The sequence below is a fragment of the Calonectris borealis genome, chromosome Z, assembly GCF_964195595.1.
Source record: "Calonectris borealis chromosome Z, bCalBor7.hap1.2, whole genome shotgun sequence".
Taxonomy (NCBI): Eukaryota; Metazoa; Chordata; class Aves; order Procellariiformes; family Procellariidae; genus Calonectris; species Calonectris borealis.
Window position 1 is genome coordinate 72,844,632 of NC_134352.1, and position 25,808 is coordinate 72,870,439.

The 25,808-nt window shown below is 47.1% G+C and overlaps 1 protein-coding gene and 1 long non-coding RNA gene across 3 annotated transcripts; one reads left to right on the forward strand and one right to left on the reverse strand.

Moving 5' to 3' along the window:
• Positions 1–540: 540 nt before the first annotated feature.
• Positions 541–18,692, forward strand: GDNF (glial cell derived neurotrophic factor). 2 transcript variants are annotated; one of them, XM_075136567.1, is made up of 2 exons: positions 541–825; positions 18,114–18,692. In XM_075136567.1, exons 1-2 carry the CDS (start codon positions 654–656, stop codon positions 18,596–18,598), a joined length of 657 nt encoding a protein of 218 aa, XP_074992668.1. In that variant the 5' UTR covers positions 541–653; the 3' UTR covers positions 18,599–18,692. The 2 variants fall into 2 exon arrangements, with proteins under 2 accessions (XP_074992668.1, XP_074992669.1); XM_075136568.1 differs by having other exon boundaries at positions 541–726.
• On the reverse strand, positions 15,888–21,157 carry LOC142075354 (uncharacterized). Its single transcript, XR_012670856.1, has 3 exons — positions 20,979–21,157; positions 19,180–19,247; positions 15,888–16,234 (listed from the first exon to the last, which is right to left on the reverse strand). It is a non-coding gene; the product is annotated as an uncharacterized LOC142075354 (long non-coding RNA).
• Positions 21,158–25,808: the final 4,651 nt, after the last annotated feature.

Sequence of the window (25,808 nt, forward strand, 5' to 3'; positions counted from 1 at the left end):
AGAGGAAAAGGAAAGAGGACTGAGAAGGGGACGGGAGAGGGGAAAGGGGAAAAAAAAGGAGGAAAGGGAAAAGGAAAAAGGGAAAGGGAAAAGGAGAAGAGAGGGGAAGGAGACGAGAGGGAAAGGAGGAGGAAGGTTTGCCTGTAGCACAACAAATCTGCGCAGCCCAGCACCCCAGATCAGCCCGGTCCGCCCTGGCCCAGCCTGGGGACAGGTGCCCTGGTGCTGCCCGGGTGCTGGAGGAGGACAAGCACAAGGTGACCTGGTTGCCAGCACAGGGACACGGTCACACGCCCACGTCCCTGGGCGCAGGCTCCTGGGATCTGCCTGCCTGCATCCCCCAAAGCAGCTCACTTGGGCTTAGAGGGGTTGGAGGCCATACTGCACCGCCCTCTCCCACACCTCTCACTGGGAGAACCCACCTCCCTCGCTCTGGGAGGTGATAGGGGTGGGAGGCTGAGCTGGGCCCAGGTTGTTTCCCTCTGCTCTGTCCCCGGGCCTGGCCAGGGTGGACCAGGCCGATCCAGGGTGCGAGGCTGCCCAGCTTTGTCTCAGGGCTGGCAGGGAGGGAGCAGGACTGGGGGAGCACAGCATCTGGGGGCTAACCTTGCCTCTTGTGTCTCCCAGGGGCCTGTGTTGGAAGGAGATCTAAGATGAAGTTATGGGATGTTGTGGCTGTCTGCGTGGTGCTGCTCAACACGGTCTCCACCTCGCCCCTGCCCACCGGTAAGACGCCTCCCAAGGGGCCCCCTTCAGTGGTAGAGGGGCCTGAAGACGATCTCTCCCCCATCAGCCTGCTGCCTCCCTATGCTGTGCACAGTGACTGTAAGAAACATTCCCCTTTGTAGCCACTGCTATCTGTCTTGCTAAACCTGCTCCCCTTTGCTCAGGCATCAGGGTGAGGAAAGAACCCCTCCACTTTCTGCCCACACTTCTCCCCCAGCCAGGGACACTGGCTCTGGTCTGGCTCCAGCAGCTCCAAACCAAGTCATCCTCCAAAGCTTGGGGTTGGCAATTGCAGTGGCAATCCACCCCCCTCCCACCACCACCTCCAGCTCTACCTTCCTGGCAGTCGTAAGATCCCTTTGGTTGGAAAACCTGGAGAGATGGGAAAGTTAGTTGTATGCAGAGGAGCTGAGAGGAGGATCAGGTACATATACATACGCCTTGCAGTGCGGGCACTGAAACGCCTTCCCCACCACTTCAACCTCCTCTCCCTGCTCAGACCTGCCAGTGCAATTATTCTCTGTCTGTAGTGGGCGCAAGTCCTGATGGAGACTGGGCTCCATGGTGGGAGGCACTGTACACATTCTGGAGCGCTGCTGAGTTTCATTACATCCTCCTTGGATCCTGATTCCAAAATTAGTGTGTCCGCATGGAAATTTACAGAAGAGTAGAGGTGGCAGGGTTAGGAGCTTGATGCAGAGCAATCCACATGAACCGGCTCACAGTAAGACAGCTTACAATCCAAATGGCAGATAATAATAATGCCTTGCTAATAATAGGTCTCCTACAATAGCAGATACAGGATTTTCACAGTGAGTGTTACACTAATTCTGGTGGCTTTTTAAAGTGAGAGTTAATATGACTCAGTAAGAAGTGGCAAAATACTCACATGAATTGTGGAGATGTTCACTTAGCAAAGGCACAGATGCAGCTCGGAGGTTGCTCCCTTTGCCTTTGCTCAGCCCTCTCTGTTTAGCTTGTTGCAGGATGCAGACAGTATCCAGTAATTGGGATTCATTTTTATCTCCTTATCTGGAGGCATGTCTTTTCCCTGCGCCTGCCGCAACTCCAGCCACAGGCAGCTCTGCTCTGGTTTCTCCGGGAGCAGCCAGGCTAATGCAGCGTGGAGGCACCGAGCAGGGAATCGTGTGCCATGACTCCGCTTTCATCCCCTCCCGAACACCCATCTCCTCTTCCGCATACACATCTATGTCTTTCCCCTTTTAGTCTTCTCTCTTTCCTCTTCTCACTTGTGTTTTCTCCCTGCTGGAACCTTGCCTAGGTTGCCGCCTCCGTGTATCCCAGCCTGGGCTCCTGCTGCTTGCAGACCAGCAGCCCCTGACGTCTTTTCAGTCCCTCTATGCAGGGAGGTTGGCCAAAAGTACTTCCTCACAGGGCTCCAGCCTGCCAGGGCTGTGGGGCCGTCACATGTGGTCATCTTCTTCTCCACGGTGAGCTGTGTGGCGGGATAGGTACTGTCCTACAAAAGGCAGTGATCAGCTTTTCAGCTCACTGTGCTGGTCCCCTCTGCACAGGCTTGCTGCAGCGCCGGTGGCAAGAAGAGCATTAGGGGGAAAGTGGCACCAGTTTGTAGCTCTGGCAGAAGCCTGCTTTTATCTTGAAACTTACTTCTGGGAATATCGTTCCTGGTGAGCTGGTTTCTCAGGCAGCAGTAGCGGTCTTGTCTGTTCCTAGTGTCCAAAATTTCTCATTGTTGCCTCCTTTTTTCCTGTGGATTGGATAAACAAGAAATGGGAAGAAAGACAATCTCTGTTGTCTTGAGCTGTGGTAGTATCAAGACAGGCCCTTCCAGATATCTGTTTCCAGGGTACAGACATAGGCTTTGCCAAGCAGAGCTGGGTCGCAGGTTATTGCGCAGGATAGTCATTTGAGAAAGGGCTGATAGTTTGGTCTCAATCTCTTAACCCTGCGGATCACAAATAGATGGGCCTGGCTGCAAGGGGAAAGTAAGCAATGCTGTTCTTCACAACAGAAATTGGGGAAAACCCAGGGAGTTCCGTTTTGCCCAGCAGCGGTTTACACAGCACCTGTGCCCAGAAGTCAGAAACTCTTCTCTCTGCTGCATTGCCAAGTCAGGTGAGTCAGGGGAGACTTGCAGAAAGGCAGTAAGAGAGCAGTGAAATACTTTGATCTAAAAACTACGCCGTTTTTAGTTGATTTAAAAATGCGTGGTGTCTGGAAAGCAGTCTGCAAGCACAGAGCCCACAAGGCTGATCCTATCCGAGCACATCACTGCCTTCCTGCTGCAGCAGCATTTTGTTCGAGTCACCACCATCAGTGTCTTTGACGTTATTTGTTTCTGTCCGCTTACCATTTAGTGGCACACACCCTTCAGCACGCGAAAGACATATAACGACGTATACAAGAGGAGTCACGTCTACACCATGTAGACTTCCCTCTCCTCCTCAAGGTTTCTCTTACAAGCAGAGGGCAGTGTGCCACGAGCATGCAGGCGTGCTTGCAGCTCGCTGGCTCATCTGCTGGTGGGTCTGCCAAGTATTAATATCTCTGTGGATACTGTTGGTCAGCTGTTTCGCCAAGGGCCCAAAGCGGTGGGAGCGCCGTCATCGCCCACGTTGGCTCATCTGCGTAGGCCAGTGTGTGGGCTGAGCAGGACTGGGTGCTGTGTGCGTTCAGAGAGGGGTGCACTGCTCTCCCCTTGAAGAGATCCCCGTGCAGGCTGAGTGGGGCGTAGCAGTTGCGCTCCAAGGGGTGCATTGCTCTTACTCTAGAGAGGTCGGGTCTCCCATACACCACTTGCAGCAGGGGTTAGTAGGGTTGTGAGATCAAGTCCCATTCCTAAGGGCAGGCCAAACACCTTGCTGGAGCACAGATCTGTTTTCCCAGGCCTTTGACACCTTTTTGTGTTCTCATTTCACGGGATTGCTTTCTCTGCAAAGTGCTCTGAGGTCACCTGATGTTACTCCACCCCGTTCAGACTGGCTCAAAACCTTCCTTCGTTCCAGCCTACAGGCAAGGTCCTAACCTCCTGGGCTGATCAGGTGTAATGTGCTGACCTTTTCTATTCAGGGCAGTAATTAGAGATGGCAGAGGGTGTTGGCAATTGCAGTCTTCTGCATTTTTAGTGGACTGGAGGCTGGAGTGAGAGTAGCCTCCATAAATGCAGTGTATTTGAGACTAATCCAGTGTTCGTAGGTGTTTTAAGCATCAGTGTTCATGGGATGCCTTATTTCACATAAAGGAGAGTAGCTGTAGAGTTTGTAAGGTTAGAAAACCCATCTTTCCCTCATGCTACAGTCTGCTGGGGGAAGGACAATTAGCTTAAATACTAGCTTAAATAGCAACTGCGAACAGAACAAATATAAACCAAATTATTATAAACTAAATACCAAGTCAGCAGCTTCAGAAGCATGACAGTGCAGAGGGAGCCAAACACTTGGTTTGGCTTATACACAGTTCTCAGCGAATGCATTTTGTAACTGCTTGCTGCTGTACGGTTATAATCAACACGTATGTGAGGACTGGAGTATCCTAAGATCGAGGATATACTCTCATGGTCAAGCAAGCATCTTTAGTAAGAACTAGTAATAAGCTTGTAGAATGAAATGAAAAATGTCACCGTGGGCTTTTCCCTCCTAATAGGAGGAAAAGGTGGTTTTTTGCATTATGAGGTCTGAGTTACTCTACGGCCACTGGATGGTCATTTGTTGTTGGAGCTCCTTTGGTATGTTTGTTATGTTATAACACATCGTGGCGTGTGTGTGTCATACCTCTGTTAAAAATTCTTCATACCCCTGCTAAGGGGTATTTAATGTTAAAGTTACTGCGTTTAGTTGCAACATTATCAAATAATATGGAAAGCATCTAGAATAAACGGTGATATTGAAGGACTCTTTAAGGCAAAAACAGTATTAAATTGTACTTCCAACTGAATGCATTTCCTTCCCTATAATATTTATAGGCACATTCAGTGTTACGAACCAGAACTCTCATGTTCCTGCTCAACACATCTACGGTGTGGCATATGCACTTTAGTCTAAGACGCCCAGAAGCTACAGAGGTAACCTGCCCATGCACAGTAAATCCAATGAATTGGAGAGGTATCTATCTGCCACACTGAGCAGGTGCCACGCTGCATCATTTGATCTGTGTGTATCTACTGCAGCCAGTGCATCCAGCGTCAGACCAAGTGTGCCTGTGTCCATGGGCCGGAATATAAATAGTAAAGTTTGTTTGCATGGGCATGCCCAGATTATCTAAAAATTTAGAGAATGCCCTTGAATGGGCATTCAAGTTTGCCCATTCATGGGCAAAATTCTAGAAAAAGAAGGAACAGGAACATCTGGGTAAATCCAGATGAATGTAGTCCTAGAAGCCAATTTCTCTGCAGTCATAGAATCATAGAATCATAGAATCATTAAGGTTGGAAAAGACCTCTAAGATCATCGAGTCCAACCATCAACCCAACACACCATGCCCACTAAGCACCACTTCTTTTAAATACTTCCAGGGATGGTGACTCCACCACTTCCCTGGGCAGCCTGTTCCAAGGCCTGACCACTCTTTCAGTAAAGAAATTTCTCCTAATGTCCAATCTAAACCTCCCTTGGCGCAACTTGAGGCCATTTCCTCTCGTCCTATCACTAGGTACTTGGGAGAAGAGACCAACCCCCACCTCGCTACAACCTCCTTTCAGGGAGTTGTAGAGCGCGATAAGGTCTCCTCTCAGCCTCCTCTTCTCCAGACTAAACAGTCCCAGTTCCCTCAGCCGCTCCTCATAAGACTTGTGCTCCAGGCCCTTCACCAGCTTCGTTGCCCTTCTCTGGACGCGCTCCAGCACCTCCATGTCCTTCTTGTAGTGAGGGGCCCAAAACTGAACACAGGATTCAAGGTGCGGCCTCACCAGTGCCGAGCACAGGGGCACGATCACCTCCCTACTCCTGCTGGCCACACTATTTCTGGTACAGGCCAGGATGCCGTTGGCCTTCTTGGCCACCTGGGCACACTGCCGGCTCATGTTCAGCCGGCTGTCAACCAGCACCCCCAGGTCCTTTTCCTCTGGGCAGCTTTCCAGCCACTCTTCCCCAAGCCTGTAGCGTTGCCTGGGGTTGTTGTGGCCGAAGTGCAGGACCCGGCACTTGGCCTTGTTGAACCTCATACAGTTGGCCTCAGCCCATCGACCCAGCCTGTCCAGGTCCCTCTGCAGAGCCTTCCCACCCTCCAGCAGATCAACACTCCCGCCCAACTTGGTGTCATCTGCAAACTTTCTGAGGGATCCCCTCATCCGGATCCCCCCATCCAGATCCCCTCATCCAGATCATTGATGAAGATATTGAACAGGACCGGCCCCAGTACTGAGCCCTGGGGAACACCGCTCGTGACCGGCCGCCAACTGGATTTAACTCCGTTCACCACAACTCTCTGGGCTCGGCCGTCCAGCCAGTTTTTTACCCAGCGAAGAGTGCACCTGTCTAGGCCGTGAGCCGCCAGCTTCTCTAGGAGAATGCTGTGGGAGACAGCGTCAAAGGCTTTACTGAAGTCCAGGCAGACCACATCCACAGCCTTTCCCTCACTCACTTAGCGGGTCACCTGGTCATAGAAGGAGGTCAGGTTGGTCAAGCAGGACCTGCCTTCCATGAACCCGTGCTGGCTGGGCACGGGTCTCATGTATAAATACTGAATATACTCCTGTGAAGGGTATTCTGGGAATTAAGGAGGAAAGGACTGAAATGCAAGAGAATAGAGTTTTATTCTCATTTTAAGTGTTATCCTTTGTTTAAAGTTTTATGTCTTTGCTGCTTTTCAATTTACAGACCTCAAAAATTTCCCAGTGGAAGTGTGGATCATTTTAGATGTTTTGCAGGTGTGGGTTGCTAGATAACATGCCTGAACATGCTTTTCTTGGTCGCCTTTCATAGGCCTCTTCAATATATTTTAGAAATCGCTGTGTCCAGGGTCTGCAGATGACAAGCTGCAAAACCCTTCTTGAAAGGCTGAAGAATTCAGCTGTGTAGTGGCTATTGGTGAATTGATGGGGGAGGCATTATTTGTCCACCAGAAGATGATCCTCAGATTGATAGGCTGTAATGTCTTTGTAAATTATGCTGTTCCTGATTAGGACTGCATGAAGTAGGTTTAAAATATTGGAAGTTACAGAGGCTGAGAGAAGCCATTGGTGTCGTCGAGTCCCATCCCCCACAACTGCAGATGATCAGGGATGGACATCTAGTGCAAGTATCCAGTCTTCGTCCCCCACACACCCTATCAAGCAACTGCAACTTAAAACTTGTAGTACATAGGCCAAATCCCACATAACTACACTTGTGAATTCTCGTATTTCTCATACTTCTGAGGTAATAAGTTAATGACAAGTGATAAATGAGGAATACTAAATATTGCAGCAGAACCATGTTCAGGATCATCAGACATCTAAATAGGCCACTGCAACATTAGTGCTGGTAGGGTAGTTGACACTGCAGAATGGTCATTTTTGACAAAACCAGCTGTAGTTTCTGATCAAGTAGTATTTGGTAAGGGGAACCAAAGGAAAGATTACAATGATTCTTGGAAATCCAGTCCTGATTACAAAGGGAAGAAAGAAAATAGAATCAAAAAGATTTCTTTGAGACAGGTACAAACAAAGCATTAAGACACAAAATGTACATTAGAATATGTCTGGTTTTAGGATCAAGGACAGAAAATTAATGATGTGAGGCATTTCAAATATCAGCATTCTTCTTAAGGAATAAAGCCACATTGTATGACTTAGCAGGTATTTAGGTTGTATGTATTTGTACAGCACTTAAACTGAAACCTGCAGGTACATTCCTTCGAAGTCAGTGGGACTTGTACAAATGCTTTACTGATTATTGAATAGGAATATTCTTCAAAAGAAGCAAACACTGAAATCAAAATACTTGTTTTCCTGCGTTGGGGCCAGGCAGTGTTACAGCAGTATGCCACAACTTCTCAGGTGGCCACGTTTTTAGAGGCAAGCTGGTTGTCTCTCCTTTAACTAACAAGCTACATACAAACTTCTGGACTACCTCTGCTCCCATCCCAAGCGTGTAAGATTTATTTGACAAAATGAGCTATTACTCAGGAGATTTCTGATAAGGAGGTGTAGATTCAGCATAGCGGCTGGGCAGGAGCTTGCTTTTCTGACCACATGCCAGCGCCGTCTGGCAGGCCACGGTCCACACGTCCTAACATGAAACCTTCTGCAGTGGAGCACATAGCACCTGCCCTAGGGCCAAGGACCGATTATTGTAATAATAACATTTTCCAAACTGCGATATAAAATTTTTCATATCGTTCCTACTGTAAATACATTGAAATGCAGTTAGTGAAAGGCAACAGTGGAAGAACATGTATTGTTTATAGGTCAGATCAAAATCTGATAGCAGCAGAGATTGCCACAGGAGGGGCATCAGCCATGGTTTTGCCCAGATGGCTCTGCTTTATTGTCCCCAGGGAAGAGACTGGGATAGGGTCCCTTCATGCTGCTTTGCTGCCTGTGCTTGTTCCTTGGGAACAACCCTAAAACCCCACGGGAGATGCAGTGTAAGGGCACAGGCAGCCCGGGAACAGTTGCTGTTATTTATTTAGGAATGCTGTTCCTGTTCAGGGAGCTGGCACTGAAATGGGGCTGGGTGACCAATGTGGGGTTTTACTGGTGTCACGTGAGGGCTGGTCTACATCCCTTCTGCACCAAGGATGCTAAAGATAATTTCTTTTTATTCCCGACAGTATTTCCTCCATTAAAGTCTCAGGGCCATGCCTGTTAGCTGGCTGCATGCGTTCTTGCTAGTAGAGGCCCAGGTTTTGTGTCCCAGTCATTTGAGGCTCTCGCAGGGTTGGGACAGAATGAAATATTAAGTCTAAACCCAGGTTTTACTGGGAAGCTGGATATTTACTCAGCATGGTATGGATCTGGAGGGGTGTAAGGCCTTAGTGAGGAGACAGCAGGCAGGTATGTGCCTTGTCCAGGTTTGGCTCCTGGCTTCAGGCTGGGCGCTGCCACTTCCCCTTTTTTCCCCTTTTACACTCTTTATGCTGTAATTTCTTCAGATGCAGAGACTGCTTTGTGGGAGCTGGAGTACGCACACAGCCCCGTACAGAGGGCCCTAGTGCAGACGGGCTCCTGGCAGTCGCTGCAGGAGCTGTCCCAAAACCTCAAGAGCGACCGCTGAAAAGCTGTCCGCTCCTCAGTCCCTCAGAGATGGTTTTTCAAAGCCATGAATCAGAGGCAAGACCACATCCTCCTGCTGCTCCTTTGCTGCTAGATGAGACACTCCTTTGCCCACCCCAGAGAGGGCAGAGGAGGGGCCCGGACCCAGGTGCCAGCCCAGAGTCGGGCAGGGTCTTGTGAACAACCTGGACCAGATGAAGAACAAGAAACTCTTGTGGACAGCTCGCAAGGCATCTTCCTTTACTTCACCCAGCTCATCTGACCTTGATGTTTTCCCCCTGCTCTCGGGGAGTTCTCCCAGCTGGCAGCAATGATGATGGTCCTGTTGTTGCTCCCCTTTCTTCTCCCGCTGGGAACCAGCGTTTCATGCCTGCGAGAAAGCAGGCGAAGGATGCACGGGGAGGCACTGCCAAGCACGGCGGTGTGAAAATACAAAGTACTCTGCAGATTGGCCGTTATGACCAACGCATGGGAAGAGGCAGGGTTAGCTAGTGAGCTGCAGACACAAAACTTGGCTGCCCCACCCGGAGCACAGCGGGAAGGTTAACCCTGTGCCTTTTTCCAGTGCCGCCTTATCATACCTGACGGGTGTGAGTGGCCCTGGAGTTGTCCTCCAGGTCACCTAGCACTTCGCCTTGACGAGAGACAAGTGACACCGGTGAGAGGCTCCATTTCTAAGGGCTCTCGGAGCCGGAGGGGAGGACGCAGCATGTCCTGGGAGCTGGCGAGGCAGGGAGCGAGGTAGTGAACCAGAACTGTATTAAACATTTAAAGATAAGCTGACCCTGGTGTGTTTGATGCTCTATTTCCTAATGGACACAACTGACAGGTTTCCATTTCACTTTTAGCCCCACAGATTTTCATGCAAGGCATGAAAGCAAAGTCACGCCTCAGAGAGATGATATTTTAATTGTTTAAATCCGGAAAACCATTTTAATTGTTTAAATTCTGAAAACCTTTCAGCATAACTATTTTTAACACTTGCCTTTGCATTGATGCCTGCATGATAGGCTTTGTTTTTCATGAAAAATACTTCACTTTCAATAAAATAAATGGTTTATCCCCACCACAGTTGATGTTTTTTTACTTTGCAAAGCAGAATGATTTTCACATTAGTGATTTTAACCTCGCTAAGGTTACACTTCCACAGACAGGTTACTCTGAGGGTCTCCTAAAGTACGTCTTTGTGGTGTGAGATGGAGGAGTTCTGTGTTCAGACAGGACGTGTAATAAGAACCTGAAAACGCTACTGCAAAGCAAGCTAAATACAAATATAATTAATGAATAAATGGTATACCAGAGTAATCTTCATAAGCAACAGAGAAACGAGGATGATTCGTTGCAGTCACTGTTAGAGGCACATTAATTGTTTATTTCCCACTAGCAAATGATCTAAGAAGAAATGTCTTTGTGAGTATAACTTCGGAGGAAACTTAAAAAATAACCAGGAAAGAAAGGAAACTAAAATATTTTAGTTATGAAGTACATTAAAGTACCAGAACTGTTTTTGAAAAAGGGCCATTTGATCCTAACACAGATCTGGATCTGAATTTTCTAAATACTGCTTACCATTATAATGAGCTGGATTAACCCCCTTGAACTTCGAAATCATACTTTAAACTAGAGTCTGAATGCTGCTGTTTGAACTTCTCTAATTGAAAGACAGCTGTGCTTAAGTGAAATATCCTGGTAATTTTATTAAATGTTTGGCCTGATGTTTTGATGTAGTAGCTATACACTGCCACAAATGCATGCATAAAAGCTACAATGTAAAACAAAAATCTAATTTTATAGTTTTTAGTATGCCTTATGTGACTTCTATTACATTACTTTAACTCAGTATATGCAAAGTGCCAAATGACACTGCAGTGATGTGATTACATTTTCCTGAGATCAGTACGGAAAAGTATTCTATAAAGTACAAATAGTTTCAAATAACTTAAAATGTCAAGTTTTATGAGATTAAAAACAAAAAAAAAAAAAAAAAAGGAAAACCCACTTATGTAAATTATTATTTTGCAATTAATAGAATTTAAGCTTTTTTTGTAAACCATAATAGACAGCATGGTCAGAAGAGACGGTAGTTAGCCTTTAACAATCCATAACCAGGCACCAAAATGAGTAACTGGATTTTTTTCTCAAAAACTGAAGATCCATCTGTTCCCACTGAAATCAATTTGTGGTCAGGTACAAACTGAGGCATTCTTGCTGTACCATGCTGGGTTACTGCCACTGCGGGGGAATATTTGGCTTTAAAATAAATCTGTTGCAAGTGAAATCAAAGGAATAGTTCTACAAAATGTAATTGTTATCACATTTGAACAGACAGAAATAATCTCCATTTTTCCTTATCGGAGACTGTTTTCTTGAGAATGTGATGAGTTTGGTTTGGATATTCATTTAGACCTATTTTATGTAGAAGTCTGACTGAACACTGTATAATTTATTCTCCTAAGAAGCGCAGGCATCAGATCCCGGTCCTGCTGGCACGTGGTGTCTCTAATTAATTGGAAATGCAAAGGCAGGCTCTGGGGGGTTTGCAGCGGGGGAGGTGCCCGGAGGAAGGCACGTTTCCCTGCTTGCCCACAGCAGAGCTCCAGGGTGGCTTTCTGCAGGGGCCGGTGGGGAGCACCACGGGTGTTTGGCTGCAGGATCTTGCCCCGTACACGCTGCCAGCTCTTGCAGTGCCCGGGGGACAGGGACTGTGCTCGGGGACAGGCAGGTCAAAGCTTCAGGTTCCAGCGAGCAGCACTGAGGCGAGAATTTCAGTTTGCATTCAAGAGGGACGTTCCTAACCCGAGAGGTTGGGTCAAAACTATGATTTGAGTGTGCCCTAGAGATTCAGAAAGCAAGCAAACAGCTTGCAAACAGCAAGCAGAAGATACAAATGTCCTTATTTTTTTAATTAGTATTTTAAATGAGTCTCATTTCTTCTTTTTTTGTTTGACTCCTGCAGTTCTGGGCACTTGGTGTTCACCAGGCTGGTGTTCAGCCTGGTCACTTTTATAGATTCCCACGTGCACCGGTCCTGTGATGTTTCATTCTTCCCTTCTTTGCTTTTTTATTCATTTTCTGGTCATGTGAGAAACTCCTGGCAGATTAAGAGCCCTGGTTCAGCTGGACATGAGAGACAGAGAAGGTGCCCAGAGACAGAGTGGCACATGGACTGCCATCCATACCCCCCACTCTTGATACTCCAGCGCTAGAAAGCAGACTCACGCACTGGTTGCCACCAGAGGAAGAGGCTCTGCCTGTTCCTGCCCGGGTGGTGAGGTCCTTGGCACGGCACTGAAAGAGGGAGCATGGAAGGGAGCTGCAGGAGAGCCAGGTGAGCAGGAGCAGGACACGCGTGCTGGCCGCAGCTCCCGCAGGCACCGCTGCCTGCCCCGCGCTGCTGCCGGCGGGTGCTAGGCAGAGGCGATGCAAAAACGCGTGCACGCGCCCACGCGCAGGCTGCCTTCAAGGGATTTCCCCAGGGAGTTGGACAGTCAGGAAACAGCTTTCAGAAACGTGACATAAAACCCAAACGAAACCTCATGACTTTGCGCCAGTCTTGTGAGTGTTCACGGCACCATACTCTTAAGTGGTGGGGCTCAGCCCCAGTGGGGTCTGTGAGCCTTTTTCCCATGCTGTGAACAAGATACACAGAGGGCCCATGTTCCCTGAGGGAGGATTTTACGTTTCCAGGACATATGGTCCTTTCCCTTGGGAAACACCAGCTTTGAGGTGCATCACATGTGTGACCCAACCTTCGCTAACCTATATTGAGCACATGCTGTTGTGGGCTATCCCGTACTGTCCTATGCTGTCCTGTCCCATCCTGTGCTCTCCCATCCCATCCTGTCCTATCCTAGGTGGCTTTGGATTTTTAAATTCTAATTCCTTCACACCCTGGAGCCTGGGGCTAGGGACTACTGCTTAGAGATCTTTACTGCTTTTATTGCCGTAGTATCTGAGCGTTTTCTGGTGGCACTTTGCACAGTGTGACAGGCATCTGTCATGTGTTTGTTCTCTCAGCTTTTCCACCAGAAGGCAAGTGTTGTCAGTAAATAGTTTGTTTTGAAAAAATGTGTGTGTGTATAATTAGATATATTTGTCTGTGTGTATGTGTAAATACAACACATATATACACACATGAAAACTGTGTATGTTGCAGGAAGGGATAATAGTATGTGCTTCTCCTAGGGGTGTGAAATCCCCACGGAAAGCTCTGTCTGCTGCGCAGTAAAGTCAACACAATCCATGCAGTATTAGAGAAGCAAAGCTGCCGGGCTGTTGACCTTCGTTCTGAGACTATAGATGTTTTCTAAACAGTGTTGGAGACAGAGGGGTAACTAAGTACCCCTCAGTCGAGTGGCTTTATTCAGGTCACAAACCAGCACTCAATGCCAAGGCAGTCCCTGTGAGTCCACTGGTGTTCCCTGGCCCTGCAGCTCAGCTCAGCACCCCCTTTGCCCCCAGCAGCACTTACCACAGGGCAGAGACCAAACAAGTGCTTGGCACGTGGTGACTGAGGTGCAGAGAGGTCTTGGCATCCCTGGAGCACATCTACCAAGCGCCCGTCAGGCTGGGGTGGTCCTGCTGTCAGTCTTCTCCACCTTCCCTTCTGTCCATTAGCCTTTTATAGTCTTTAGTCTTTGGTCAGTGGTTATTGCTTATTCACGTATGATGTCTGGTGGTAGCTTCCTTAGCACTTACCTCTAGTGCCTTGTTTCAACCCGTCATGCCTGGTGTTAACGCTGGCATTTCCACTTGGTTGCCCAGGGTCCTGTTTCAGCAGTTTTTTACAGCATTTTGTTTCGGATTCTCAGTCTTCGCACCCATACTTATTGGACAGCTGAATATCCCTACTGAGTCATGACTGGCACATTGGATAGGCTGCTAAGTCAATTCTCACTTCACTCCTGGCTGTCAAGGTTTCCTTCAAACCCCTGCGAGCCACTCCTAGTGACTGTAGTCACACTGATGACTATGCTTCAGTAAGCAGCAGAAAATTAGCACCAAGCCGCATCCGATCAGTATGAGCCCCATTGCTTGGGTCCATGGTTCCGTGGTTGCTGGGTCCAGCTGTGCCTGATGCAGTACTGAGAGCACAGGCCCATGCCACCAAGTGAGTGTTGAAATTTGACTCTGTGGGATTGTATCATCATTCAGAGTTGTACCAGCCAGAGGCTGGCTGATTGTGGGGACTGGAGGTGTTCCTCGAACAGTGCTAAATTATGAAAGCAAACTTGGGGTACATTGGCAGTCCAGTTGGAAGCTGCCAAAAATAGCATCGTTGCATTGATCATGACTAGTTTGGGGCTCCACAGGCAGAGAGCGTTGTTGCTTACAGCAACTTGCAAGGACTCACTGAGTAGCCCAGCCCATTACACTGCCATCGTGTAATGATGTGGTATATACCCACACAGACGCCTAACAGCGCCTGTGGTTCTAGGTGGGCAGGCACTGACCGGGGTCAATAGGTCCAGCACATTTTTTGAGGGGGGCTCTATGCCTACTGTTCCCACCAGTTCCCGAATATCACCCACGCGCCTCGTGTCTCCTCCAGTGACGTAATCTCCAAATAGGGGTCACTGCAGGAGTCCTCTCAACAGATTTGGATATCTGCTTGGGATATTTTCCAGTCCCCTGGGCTGAAGGGGAAGTCCACCCTGGAGACAAAATCTGGCATTCATCTTATTTATAGTGCTGGCATGCCTCCCAGTGAGTCTCCCAAGTGGCCTGATGTTGCAATAGAGGATGAGCTGAGCAGGGATCCCTGGCTCCACTAGACCTATCGGCCACACAAACCTCATCCCAGGTTACAGCTTGGAGCACTTCTTGCATGGTTTGTGTTAGAGCCCCAGTAAGATTAGCAGGATCAGTTGTGCTGCCAATTACCCCATCTTCTGGTTGCAGCAAGTCCATGTGTGTAGGTGGGGCTTCTCTAGTTGGATATGCTGTTGACTTGATTACTTGATCTACTTTTTGCTCTGCTGCTTCCACCTTCTGCAATGTTGACACCCCATGCCTGCGTTAGCAGCGTTGCATAGGGCTCTGTGGTGTGTTTCCTCCACCTTAAATATCATAGACCACTCACAGTGCAGAAGGCTCTCAGCGACATCAGCTCCCTTGGTGCAGTTGGGGTAGTGATCACGCATGAGCCAGGATAGATGTCAGCGTGGTCTCTGAGCAGGGGGACAGTTCACAACATGGGCCTTTCCTCCTCTTTATCTGCCCTCCAGAGCATACTTGGATTGACTTGGGCAGGACAGTGCTTGAACCCTATAACTGTCTGATTAATATTTAACCAAAGTAGATGCCTGCATTTAGCACTGTCGCAGGTGTAGATGGTATTTTTGCACCTGAATTGCAAGCAGTTTAAAAGTGATGTGCCTAGTTGGGTTGTTATCTCTTCAGGTAATCCACAGTTCTGTTTCTCCCTTCTTAGGTGGGGGACACTTACTCCCTTCGCTGCACTGGCAGCGTACCAGACTTGGGATAAGTACAAGGCTGAAGGTTGCGAATAAGAATCTCCATGTATAGGTTGGGTTTCCCTGTAACAATCTCCCGTCCCCTTCCTGGTGGTTGACAATTGCATGAATTCCGTTAAACCCTAGTATGCTTCCCTGACGGTTGTATTTCACTCTCCATAACCAATGTCTCATTGTGTCATACTGTTGCTACAAGGAGTATGTGACGGAGGTGGAGGCTGGGGTAGTGACAGTAGTATGAGAGAGGTAATTTGAAGGTGAGAATGGAGGGGCACAGCTAGAGCCATCTCCTCAGGGCCACATCCTTCCCTTATTGGGTTGTAAGCTAAGAAACCTAGAAACCACCCAGTCCCGCAGCAACAAGTGCCTCCTGCCAAACCCCTCTCCATCTGTGTCTGTGCCAGGGCCAAGCTTGTACTTCAGCATCGGGAGCTATGCCAGCTCCACATGGGTTGTCTTGCTTGAGTCTAGCAAGGTGTCTACCCCTTCTTGCCTTTAAGAATGTTGCCCACCCATCACCTTGACCTGGACCTTGCTCAGTAGGGCAGTATTTGTATGGTGTAGGCAGACCAGCCTGTCCTGCAACAGAGCTGGGTGGTGCATCCAACGGACACATCTATCCAAGCTACCCCCCCTCCAGTAGGTATGGCTCATAGTGGGTATTTTGGTACCTGCTACAGAAATAATGACAGAGGAGTGCAAGCAGGGTGCACTTACCATTGATGTCACAGGAATATGGAGCTTGGTGCAGGGTCCTGCCTTGTTCAGGTCCCGTATAGCTGTATAGATAGCAGCCATCCCTCCTTCATGTCTTTTGACAGTCACTGGTCTCCAAGATTGTTGCCTTTAGGATGGATATCTGTAAAACAAAGTGTAATTCACTTTTCCCAGTCCCAGACTCTACAATTTATAGGATCCTCCTTCCTATGTGCCACCCTCATTATGTGAAGGTACAAGATTGTCTGCCTTCATTACTCTTTTACCAGTCTGTACTATTTTGCTGGAGCTGTCTATGAAAAACCATATACTTCTGATCCATCCCTGTTTTGTCATGGAGGGGGGCCTCTAGGACGTGGCTGCTTCAGGGAGGGGTCCATGTTCCTCCTTACGTGCAGGTGCACTGTGTTTCAGCAGGTTTTTGCACTAAGAGTTAAGATCCTGCTGCCCCATCTCCTCTGTATTTGATGTTTCTGTTGAGGATATGAAGGTGTACCTTCGCTAGGCAATGAGAGGCAGCCTCATGTCTTCTTCTCTCCTGTTAACAGAGTCCATGCCACCGTGTGTGGGCTGGGTACATGTGCTGCCTGGTCTCCAGTCAGGGCTCCTGTCTGTTACAGTGCTCATTAGGGAAATGTGGCGCTAAGCCTTTGCCTAAGGACCTGTTCCTATCTCAGCACCTGACCAGATGAGAGCCTTCATGGCTCAGTGGGGGTACCAACACCTGCCCAGGTGCACTGCATTGTTTATCACCTTTCCCAATGTTTGCAGTTCCTGGGATATTTGTAGGGGTCCTTCTGGAGATGGAGCTCCCATACATGCAGAGCTGGGTGCGTGACACTGGTTGGTTACAGGGGTGGGCATGTAGGAGTTAAGTAAAGAAAGAAGCATCTTCTTAGGTCTTTTGGTGAAGGAAATGAGTCCTCAAGTCCTGATTTTTGGCATAATGAATGAGGAAAAAAGATCTCAATGCTGCAATGTAGTTTATGTGTTTAAGAGACAATCATTAATAATACAACATAACGGCACCACAGCCTGACCCTCCATTAAATCACTGTATTCACTAAAGCAGATTGGATTGAGGGATTTAGTCCATGGGAAGTTTAAAGATTTCAAAATGCAGTTTTTTTCCAAATCATGCTGAAAAGCTGAAATCTGAGAAGATTTCAGAACACGTTCAATTTCACCCTCCTTGAAGAAGTTCATTCTGCTAGTATTAAAACATTTCATTGACTTCAACATTTAATTTACTTGAATAATTTATCACTGGTAGAGTACATATCAAGTGAAAATGAAATAGGTATTTTAACTTCATAAAAAGAAAATGCATTAATAACATTTCCCTTGAAAATTAACATAATACTTCTATTCTGACCTACTTCTACTCAGTCTAATCATCATCTTGTGATACAAAATACTTCCATGAGAAATTTTTCAAAAGCTCTGATAATAATTATCCCCTAGAAGCAGTAGAAAAGCAGGCATTCAGCCAGGAATAATAGCTCAGCCTGGTACCCCAGGAAATTCCTCTTTCTGTCCTGCCCAAAAACCTTATCGATAGGTGGCTTTGGCAATACTAACCACTGCTGGTGTGAAAAGACAACAATTAACAATTATAATCACAAAATTGTTTTAATGAAACCTCGTCCTTTTGCTGCTTTGCTGGGAAGAGCCTGTATAACCTCTACACAATAGCTTCATCCACCCATTAACTAATACCCGTATCATGACACGCTTCTCCTCCTCTTGATTTTCACAGGGCTCATTCAATATTGAAAGACGTGCTGGAATGCTACAGCATCAGCAGACACCTAGAGAGATACATACATATCTCATTTATTTTCCCCCAAATGAGTTTCCATGATGATCTAAACCTTCCAAATTCTCCCTGATTTCTGAGAGTCCTGGGCACCTGCTGTGAAGCGATGGGCAGAGCAGCTTGCATGTGTCTAATGTTTTTGAGCCACAAATGGACAAACTTAATGACATGTGACAGAGCCTTTTCTCTCTTTCCCAAACAGCTAATATGCCAGAGGATTATCCAGATCAGTTTGATGAGGTAGTGGACTTTATTCAAGCCACCATTAAAAGACTGAGGAGGTCGCCGGATAAACAGACTCCGATTTTTTCTAGGCGGGAGAGAAACCGGCAAAATGCAGGCACGAACATAGAGAATTCCAGCAAAAAGGGAAGGAGGAATCAGAAGGGCAAAAATCGAGGATGTGTCTTAACAGAAATACATTTAAACGTGACTGACTTGGATTTGGGATACGAAACCAAAGAAGAGCTGATTTTCCGGTATTGCAGTGGATCTTGTGATGCAGCCGAGACCACCTATGACAAAATTTTAAAAAACTTAACCAGAAAGAAAAAACTAGTCACTGACAAAGTGAGGCAAGCTTGTTGCAGACCCACAGCCTTTGACGATGACCTGTCCTTTTTGGACGATAACCTGGTTTACCACATACTGAAAAAACATTCCGCAAAAAGGTGTGGATGCGTCTGACGGCTGCACGCCAGAGGCGGCGCCAGTTTTGCATTCCTGCTGCGATGCAAAGAGAGGGACCAAGGTTCCCGGGGAAGCGTCTGCTCAGAGCGGAGAAAAGAGGACCAAGAACGCAGAACGAGGGGCCGCAGAGCCCGGGGAGGGCGCGGGGCGGCGTAGGAGGATGGAGGCTTTTAACGTCCTACGGGAAAGTGAATAAACGCTCAGGTGGAGATGCCGACGGCTGGATGGCGTGCGTGCTCCCTTTCCCGTTTGACACAGTCCACCGTCAGCGAGACTCTGATCCGTGAGGAATGTGCTTAAAAACACAACCCTGCCATACCACACTGTGTTGTAGTTACACCATCCGTGCCAGGAAGCTTAGCTGAGAAGTAGCTTGGGAGTACCTTACTTACCCCTGTGCCCTCAGCTGTACTGAAAGACATGTTGTGCTACTGCTCATTGAAGGGCAGTTCCTAAGCACTTAGGACAACTTCTAAGCTGTAGTAAGATTAACCTCATAAGTAAGATGATATCAGGCAAATATTAAAACTCCCAGGCTCAAGTTCTGTATCGATACGAAGCAAAACAGTTCCACTTACTGGTTAAGTTTGGTTATTTCCATCTCCCATTTCTTCAAAACGAGTGTAGGATTTCATTCTTCTGCCACCTATGGAAACAAGTTGAGTTTTTAAGCACTTCTTCCTAGTATAGCAAGAGAAATCACAAGCCTGGCCTACACAAAACGTGTTTCTTTTGGTTTACAAAGGACTAACGTCACTTGCGTAACTACATTTCTATTTGGTCGTTGTGAGTGAGCAGAGACTACTTGATGCAATGCATCCGTTCAGAGACATAAATGTACAGAAGATATTTATTGAGATTAAGTTATTGTTATTTATTACAGTTCAGTAATGAGTCTCCTTTCCTTATTTATTAAAGTTTCTTTTCAAAGGTGCCAAAGTAGAAGGTGCTTGGAAGATACAGAGAGACAATGAAGTTGGGAACAACGGTCCATGCTGTTGATTGAAAGTGTTAACTTGAATGCAAAAAATCACTTACTTTACCTTTTTTCTTTTAAACAAAATCCTGATTATGTTCACAAAATGTGCCGAAGCCTGCAGCCCTTCCTTCTGTTCACTAATACTGTTGAAAATTACTGCAGTCATACATGCACAGGAGCAGCAGTGGCTCTGGATGAGTGAGGGTTGCAGGACTTGGCTCAACATTAGCAATTTTTTAGAAAAACTAATTCTAGTCATATTTGAAATGTAGCCACATTTTTTTCTCACACTTTTTGCCAGCTGACCTCATATAACTATTGACAAATGGGAAATAATCACATTTAGCCTTATAATTTCTTGTTATATTTATTTAAGCTTTTCCTGCCATATTTCCATATACAAGAGGTTAAATCCCTCTTACTAGTTAGCCCTGGATTTAATGTAGCCTGCAGGTAAACAATTGTGTTAAATAACCAAAGTGTTTTGTATAATTTGCTGAAATGTTACAGGATCATACCCACGCAGCAGAACAGTCTGAGTTTCCTTAGGATGAGGGAGGTTGTACAGCAAAGGCATTCATACCTGACCGCTAATGCAAGCTCTCGTTCTGGAGACTTCTTTCCCGAAGGAGCAGCAATGGAGGTCACTAGACATACCTGACAACCAGTGAAGCATCAACTCCCACAAAAACAACAGGAAGAAAAAAAATCCCTACTGAAAACCAAAAAGTAATGGTCCGACCTTTTATCTCATGCATGCAGTGGCTCTCCATACTCATTTTGCCCTGGGCCCCTCAGGGTGCCACAGAAGAAGGGTCTAGAGGTCAAAAAAGTCCAGAACGGGCATAGAAAGATGTACCATGAGTATGAAATGTAATTCAGCCCTGACCTCTGCTGCTTTCCTGGGCGGACGGAGGGCAGCCCCGGAGCCCACCCGCGGGGTCTGTTCTCCCACTGCCACAGGGACACCTTACCCTCCACGCTGGGCAGGAGTGGTACAGCTGATACCACCACTGGCATGATTTGGGCAGCAAAAGCCTGCTAAGCTGAAGGTCAGCTGCGCTGCTGGGCGGTTGACCAGGCGCAGCACTCAGAGGTGTGCTTTCACTTGCCCCGGTTGCTGAAAACGTGCCCCAAAGCATTTTCTGTGCAGCTTGAAGAGGCTGCAACCAAAGCAAATCACTATGTTCAAAATTCAAAAGGGTAAAGTTCGTGATTTTTTTTTTATTTTGTAGACCTTACTGAAGACAGGAGTGTGCTTCTCTGGAGTTTTTTACTTCACCTGCAATTTATGTCTCAGTCATTTGTGTTAATCAACCAAAGTTCTCTACAGACTTTATTTTTGTACAATATTCATTTTATAACTTTTTACAAAATAAAACCCATTTCTATTGTTACCTGGTTGTTGCTTGCGCTTCTTCCATTGTACCAGTTCCAAGTTACAGTATTGCCTGGTTCCCAACCCGCATGGGGCAATGCTGAAGAGCCAGCAAGTCCTCTACGCAGTGGAGCTTTCCTCTCCTATCTCACCAGTGTCTTCAATGTGGATCAGAGGTGTCTGTAGCTTCTTAGCGGAACGTAACATTAATGAGCCACTGCAATAAATTACTTGAAAATGCATGGTAAGCAGTGACACAGTAATCAACCCAGTGGCAGGCTTGAAGCCTGACGTTACCCAAGCTGTCCCTTGCCCATGCGGGGCTGCAGTGGCTTTGTAGCGGCCTTGGCTACGCACGGCCACAGTTCCTGCACTTGGAGGAGACTGCGTTTTGCTTTGCTTTGCTAGGCGTTACATCAGTTGGACTAAATTCCATCCACTTTGGCAGTTCTTTTCCCTTCGTCTTTAAATAGGAAAATACAACTTGAGGAATTTTCTTTTCTGCCACCATCATGGAAAAGATGAGGGCAGGTTTTGTGGCTGTGGCCAGCAACATTTTCTCAACTGTTTTGTGTTAAGTGCTGCAGTTCCCATCACAGAGCTGATAAACGCATGCAGACTTACAGGTTTTGACACCGGGCTCTGTACTCCTTGAAACTGCTACGGAGAGGAAGAGGGAGCATCTGAGCAGTGAGTCAGTGAGCAGGAGATCAAACACTCTTTCTCTTAATGTACAGCATATGGATGCCTTGGTTTCATTTGTGCCGAGCGAAACCATGCACGCAGCTCTAGCCCAGCCGCTGGAACGCAAAGCAAAGCTCGCAAGCACTGCTTTTGAAGCACACGGTATTGAAGGCATTCCTCCTCACATGCCACCGCCTCCGCTCCTTGCAGCAGAAGCCCGTCCACCATGCACAAAGGCTGCTGATTGCAGTCTGGTTGAATATGGCACACATTAAGTGTTTGGCATGAAAATGAGCTGCAGCTTCACATTCAGCGGAAATCACGCACTTTCCCAAGAGCTGGAGGGAGTGTCTACGTAAACACAACCGTGAGGTGCTCTGAAGACTAATCTCTGATCTTACAGGCCAAACCTCCTGCCTCCTCTTACGTGGATGGGGAAGCACAAGGCCAACATTGAAGTCTTGTTTGGCCTTATCAAAGGCTTTGAGTGGGCCACGTAATAGCTGGCAGGAGCAGGTTTGCCTGCATGGGGCTGTTTCACCCTCCTTCCCCAACCTTCCTGGTGAGGATAATATTGGAGAAAGCAGATGGGGTTTTGCGGTTGCAACCCGAGGCTCACCACTGCTGGGCTGCCACGTTCAGCCTCATTTTCTGGTTAAAGTAAGGCTTGCAGTATTATTTCCCTGGCAACCTGCACATGTTAAAGCAGCTTGAAACCTTGAAAGCTTAAACTTTCATTTGTCACTAGGTAGTGCCAGAGCTGGGACAGACATTATGTCGCTGCTTGAGTAGTAGGGAAGGAGAAGACATGTCCCTTAGTGTCCCAAGTTAGATAAATTATTTACAAGGGAGAGGATGGACCAAACCCCATAATTATTTACACTTACTCAATACTAAAATCAGCAGAACATTAAGTTTTATTACTTGACATCTTGACAGGGTTTTTTTTTTTAATTTTACATTAGGTTTTGCTGCATCAGTTAGCATTGTGCTGTCAGACAAGAAGGGCTGATTAGAGACTTGGGACAAATTATGAACGTCTAAGGAAAAAACAGGAGGGCATATTTAGTGATGCAACTTGGAAATCTGGCCCTCAGAGAGTCCTCTCCAGCAGAAGGGATTGCAGCCATGTACATCCCACAGCCAGTGTCACCCACAGGCAGGGCATCAAGAGAGAAATTGTAATAATACCAGGTCCTTCTGCAAGCTCTCCGTGCACTCCATCCCACAGCTGTCTGGTGGTGCTGGTCTCAGTGCAGAGAGGATGAAGTAGGCAACAGTGTGTTTGATTTTGGGTTGTTTCACCTCTGCCCACAAAAGGGGAGGAAGGCCAAAGGCAGCCAGTGCCTCGGTCTGGAACAGCGCAGGAGGAAACCAGCAGCAGTCTCGCTCCTTGCAATCTGGATGGGTAACCAAAAATACAGAGGAAAATATCAGGATGAAGAAAACAAATGGAGCTGACACATTGTTTAAATAGGTCTTCAAATGTCATGCATGGCTGGAACAAAGATGTTTTGTTCCAAAGCAAGAGACAGCTTGAAATGGCTCAGTAATACACATTGAGAAGTTTGCTTATTTGGAACAGAGCTCTTCTAATGAAAAGGTTAATTGTGTTGCAATGGAAAAGAAAAAAGGCGAAGCAGAGGCCAGGCCTGCACTCCTCACCCTAGCAAAATTTCCCACTGGCTTGAAGATTTTCTATAGCAAACATCACAGGACTGAACTACTAACCTTACAATAAATTATACAGTAGGTATATTCATGGGTCAATAAAAATAGCTAAATAAATCATATATTCTAGCAGTATTAATCGCAGTGTCTTTCAGACAAGCCACAGCAGCAGCCAATGAGAGAAACACGGTGCTCAACTCAGCCTGATGCCGGGAAGTTTCCTTGGGCAGGCACCGAACGCCAGTACTCAGCACCCAGACGCCTTCACTCGCCATTGGCTTTTTCATTTCGAAACTGCAGCATTTTGTTCACTTTTCCCCAAAACGGTCATCACAAGTGTGGAAACCTTTGCGCTTTGCAGCTGAAAAAATGGCAAAGAACACGATGGGCTTTTGAAGGCTATGGAGGGTTGCTGTAATTACCCACAGGGCTGAACATCTGCAGGCAAATTCTCTAGGTTTTTGACAGCAATCCCCTGGGTGCAGGTTTCCTCCCACTGCCCCAAAACCTTTGGTTTCCTGTCTGCCAGCACACTGGATAAGGAATGTTTCCTTCTCTGTCATCCCAAGGAAGATACAAACATCAGCTCCTGGTCCAGAGCTGCACAACTTATCCCCAAGTGGTCCTAGCAGATCTAAAGCTACTGACGTCCTCACCAGAGCTGCTCCATTGACTGTCGTGGAGTCATTCCAGTTTCACAAAAATGTAAATAAATGTATCAAAGATGTTGATTTTCTTGGCAATATTCACGTACAAATACAAAGACTGAATCATTGTGCAATCCCCCTAGTCTTTCTGTTTCAAGTTTCTCTTACTTATTTCACGTGTCCTGGGATTTCCAGAGCTTCAAGATATTTATGCTGGTTTTGGCTGGGATAGAGTTAATTTTCTTCATAGTAGTTGGTATGAGGCTATATTTTGGATTTGTGCTGGAAACAGTGTTGATAACACAGGGATGTTTTCGTTACTGCTGAGCAGTGCTGACACAGAGTCAAGGCCTTTTCTACTCCTCATCCCACCCCACCAGCGAGTAGGCTGGGGGTGCGCAAGAAGTTGGGAGAGGACACAGCCGGGACAGCTGACCCCAGCTGACCCAAGGGATATTCCATACCATATGACGTCGTGCTCAGCTTATAAAGCTGGGGGAAGAAGAAGAAATGAGGGGGACGTTTGGAATGATGGTGTTTGTCTTCCCAAGTAACCATTACGCGTGATGGAGCCCTGCTTTCCTGGAGATGGCTGAACATCTGCCTGCTGATGGGAAGTAGTGAATGAATTCCTTGTTTTGCTTTGCTTGCGTGCACGGCTTTTGCTTTACCTATTGAACTGTCTTTATCTCAACCCACGAGTTTTCTCACTTTTACCCTTCTGATTCTCTCCCCCACCCCACTGGGGGGAGTGAGTGAGCGGCTGTGCAGGGCTTAGTTGCCAGCTGGGCTTAAACCACAACAACATTTCACTGTGCTCTTACCTTGTTGCTAATTCCCTCTTTTTTTCTCCCCCTCCATTGCTGCTCTCCCACATCTTTCTCTTCCTTGACGGCCTCATCACTCCCATATTAATCTTTGGCATCACAGATGCTGTAAACGTGTCCAAATATTCCCTTATTTCACGTTAAAATCATTCCCCTCTGAGATACAAACAGGGGCTCCTTGTTAGTATTAGGTATTATTTTTAATAGCAGTTTTAATCTGGAGATGAAAAATTTCCTTAAAAAAACCCCACAGCTTAGAGATCAACTTTGCATAACTGAATTTCGAAAGATAGAGATCCTTTCCTGCAGGACTAGACAGGTCTTCTGGGGGTGAGAGTGGCTGCACGGCCAGGGCAAGGATGAAGATCTCCCAATATCCCATCTTTGATAGTGGCCCTCAGCTGGGAAAGGAAAGAGTAGAATAAAAAGGCAAATTGGGAGTGGTATTTTCCCTGGAAACCCCACCCCAGCTCCAACAATTTGCAGTTCAGGAACTTTCTGAGCCAGACGTTTTATTGGTGTCCAACAGCCCTTGGCAGGTCTGTCTCCCTGGGAAGGTACCCAACATCCTCCTCCGTGAATTTATTCTTTCAGACTCCCCTGCACTCTGGGGCAATTTAATTCTGTGCAATGTGAGCAAGCACTTCTCTGCTGGCACTAAACCTCCATTTCATTGATTGCCCACTCATTCCTGTGTCCTGATGAGTTGCCAGTCCTCCTCCACCTTCATAGTTCATGTGGGTCTGTCCAATCTGAGGAGCCCTCATATCTCTCACCATTTGTGTCTTCTCTCTCTCTTTGAATCGGACCATGTTCCTCCTGAGGGTAGGATCCTCCCATCAAGATGCTGGATGGGAGCAAACCCTGGGTTTCACAGAGGCACATTGCTATTTTCTGTTCTGTTTTCCATTCTGTTTTCCATTCTGTTTCCGATAATTTCTTTCAGGTGCTGGATGGGGAACTCAGCAGAGACATGGCTTCAGAGGCAACATGTTGTAGCCTTTTGGGGATCCCCTTCATT